The 2,500-nt window shown below is 38.6% G+C and overlaps 1 protein-coding gene across 6 annotated transcripts in view; it reads right to left on the bottom strand.

Moving 5' to 3' along the window:
• Positions 1-2,500, bottom strand: part of LOC143038861 (uncharacterized) — a 603,232-nt gene that overhangs the window by 596,669 nt on the left and 4,063 nt on the right. For all 6 annotated transcript variants that reach the window (XM_076208495.1, XM_076208497.1, XM_076208499.1 and 3 more), the window contains exon 3: positions 2,192-2,351. In XM_076208495.1, coding sequence (XP_076064610.1) covers positions 2,192-2,351 — 160 coding nt within the window. The remainder of the gene's footprint in view (positions 1-2,191; positions 2,352-2,500) is intronic.

The raw sequence follows: 2,500 nt of genomic DNA, 5'->3' as shown, positions 1-2,500 counted from the left end.
CTATCCTTGGGAAGAACATCACACCGGAGCGTTGAAGTCACTGAGGTAGTAAAGGAGGTATTTCAATAGGTAGCAGAAAGGAGAGATAGCGGAACTGAAAAGTCTTCATCATTCTCTTTTTAAACAGAGATTAGTTTCCAATCGGAATAGATAACTTGTTCCGAAGGAATGCTCTTTTGGCCCCTAAAACATCGGGTGTTCAAATCATAAGAACATTAAAATGGAGACTGCAATGGACCATAAGGTGTCCAATAGAGGGTGTTCAAAGCATAAGAACATAAAAATGGAGGAGACTCCAATAGACCATAAGGTCTCCAATAGAGGGTGTTCAGAGCATAAGAACATTAAAACAGAGACTGCAATAGACCATAAGGTCTCCAATAGAGAGTGTTCAAAGCATAAGAACATAAAAATGGAGACTACAATAGACCATAAGGTCTCCAATAGAGGGTGTTCAGAGCATAAGAACATTAAAATAGAAACTGCAATAGACCATAAGGTCTCCAATAGAGAGTGTTCAAAGCATAAGAACATAAAAATGGAGACTACAATAGACCATAAGGTCTCCAATAGAGGGTGTTCAGAGCATAAGAACATTAAAATAGAAACTGCAATAGACCATAAGGTCTCCAATAGAGAGTGTTCAAGCATAAGAACATAAAAATGGAGGAGACTGCAATGGACCATAAGGTGTCCAATAGAGGGTGTTCAAAGCATAAGAACATAAAAATGGAGGAGACTCCAATAGACCATAAGGTCTCCAATAGAGGGTGTTCAAAGCATAAGAACATAAAAATGGAGACTACAATAGACCCTAAGGTCTCCAATAGAGGGTGTTCAGAGCATAAGAACATTGAAATAGAGACTGCAATAGACCATAAGGTCTCCAATAGAGAGTGTTCAAAGCATAAGAACATAAAAATGGAGACTACAATAGACCATAAGGTCTCCAATAGAGGGTGTTCAAAGCATAAGAACATTAAAATAGAGACTGCAATAGACCATAAGGTCTCCAAAAGAGAGTGTTCAAAGCATAAGAACATTAAAATAGAGACTGCAATAGACCATAAGGTCTCCAAAAGAGAGTGTTCAAAGCATAAGAACATAAAAATGGAGACTACAATAGACCATAAGGTCTCCAACAGACACTTCCCTGTCCCTTTCCACCTTTAATCCCAAACCATAAAACTATCCAACCTTCTCTCAAACCAATTAATTGTTTCAGCGCTATCTACTTGGTTACAAGTTTATTGCATTCTTCAACCGCTCTGGTGGCAAACAAGTTCTTGGCTAATAATTACCTAAATTTGTAAGATATCTTGGGTATTCATCTATTTTCCTCCACGCAATTTCATTCAGCTCGAGAAAGTCTTTCCCAGGCAAAAACGTTAACTACACAGAAATTAAGTTATCAATCGTTTGACATCATGCTTTCAATTAGCGTGATTTTATCAGTGCAATTAGAAGGGCAGGGTACATTTGCTTGTCAGTCGAGTTATGAAATTTTGCACAGCAATTACACAATCACATAATCATATCTATCATCCTATGACTAACGTAAGTATAGAAATTTTAGTACATACCACTTTTAGTACCACATAAGCTGATCCTTATTGTTTACACTCCCATTTATTCTCTAGTAACATCGTAAAATTAGTTTCTTCTCTCTCTCTCTCTCTCTCTCTCTCTCTCTCTCTCTCTCTCTCTCTCTCTCTCTCTCTCTCAAAAAAAAAAAAAAAAAAAAAAAAAAAAAAAAAAAAAAAAAAAAGTGTTCAAACGCAAAGACAGGAGACCTTAGATTACTGAAGCGTCTTTGGTACTTAACCACTTCATCTGTATCAGCGGTTCTCAAACTGTGGTCCACAGACCTCTAACGAATCACAAAGTTTCAAATTAAGGACCAAAATCCAAAACCTAGTGGCAGTTAGTGGATGTAGAACGATGTATTTCAGTGTCAAAGTGGTCCCCAGGAAGCTAAAGAACAGCAAGTATGGGATATACGGAGACACAAGCTTCTGATTACTGGTACTCAAGATCCAAAAACTAGTGGCAATTAGTGGATGTAGACCGATGTATTTCAGTGTCAAAGTGGTCCCTAGGAAGCTGAACAACAGCAGTGCATAAGTATGGGATATACGGAGACACAATCTGAGAACCTCTGATTATTATTGATACTGGGGGTACTACTCACCTCGAACTCGCCCTTGAAGATGCCGCCAGCCTGCCCGATGTAGAGGGTCGAGGCCGGGTCGAAGACGAGCTGCAGAGGGTCACGTTTGACCGTATGCGTGTTGTACATCTGGCAGTTAAACCACAGTTGGATCTCATCTTCTGTCACTTTGAACGAAAACCTAAAAGGGCAAGACGAAGGAAATAAGTGTTAACTCGGAGAACACAAAACGTACTGGCAAGTATTACTTAAACATCTTAGCTCTTAAAGACCCAAAGTTGAATTAAACTGTCTAGATTAAGGCAAAACAAAACTAAGTAACTTAGGGTT

This window comes from Oratosquilla oratoria, chromosome 25 (assembly GCF_046742065.1).
Source record: "Oratosquilla oratoria isolate Oo_2021 chromosome 25, ASM4674206v1, whole genome shotgun sequence".
In the NCBI taxonomy this organism is placed as follows: domain Eukaryota; kingdom Metazoa; phylum Arthropoda; class Malacostraca; order Stomatopoda; family Squillidae; genus Oratosquilla; species Oratosquilla oratoria.
This window is presented reverse-complemented; position numbering and strand designations above follow the sequence as displayed.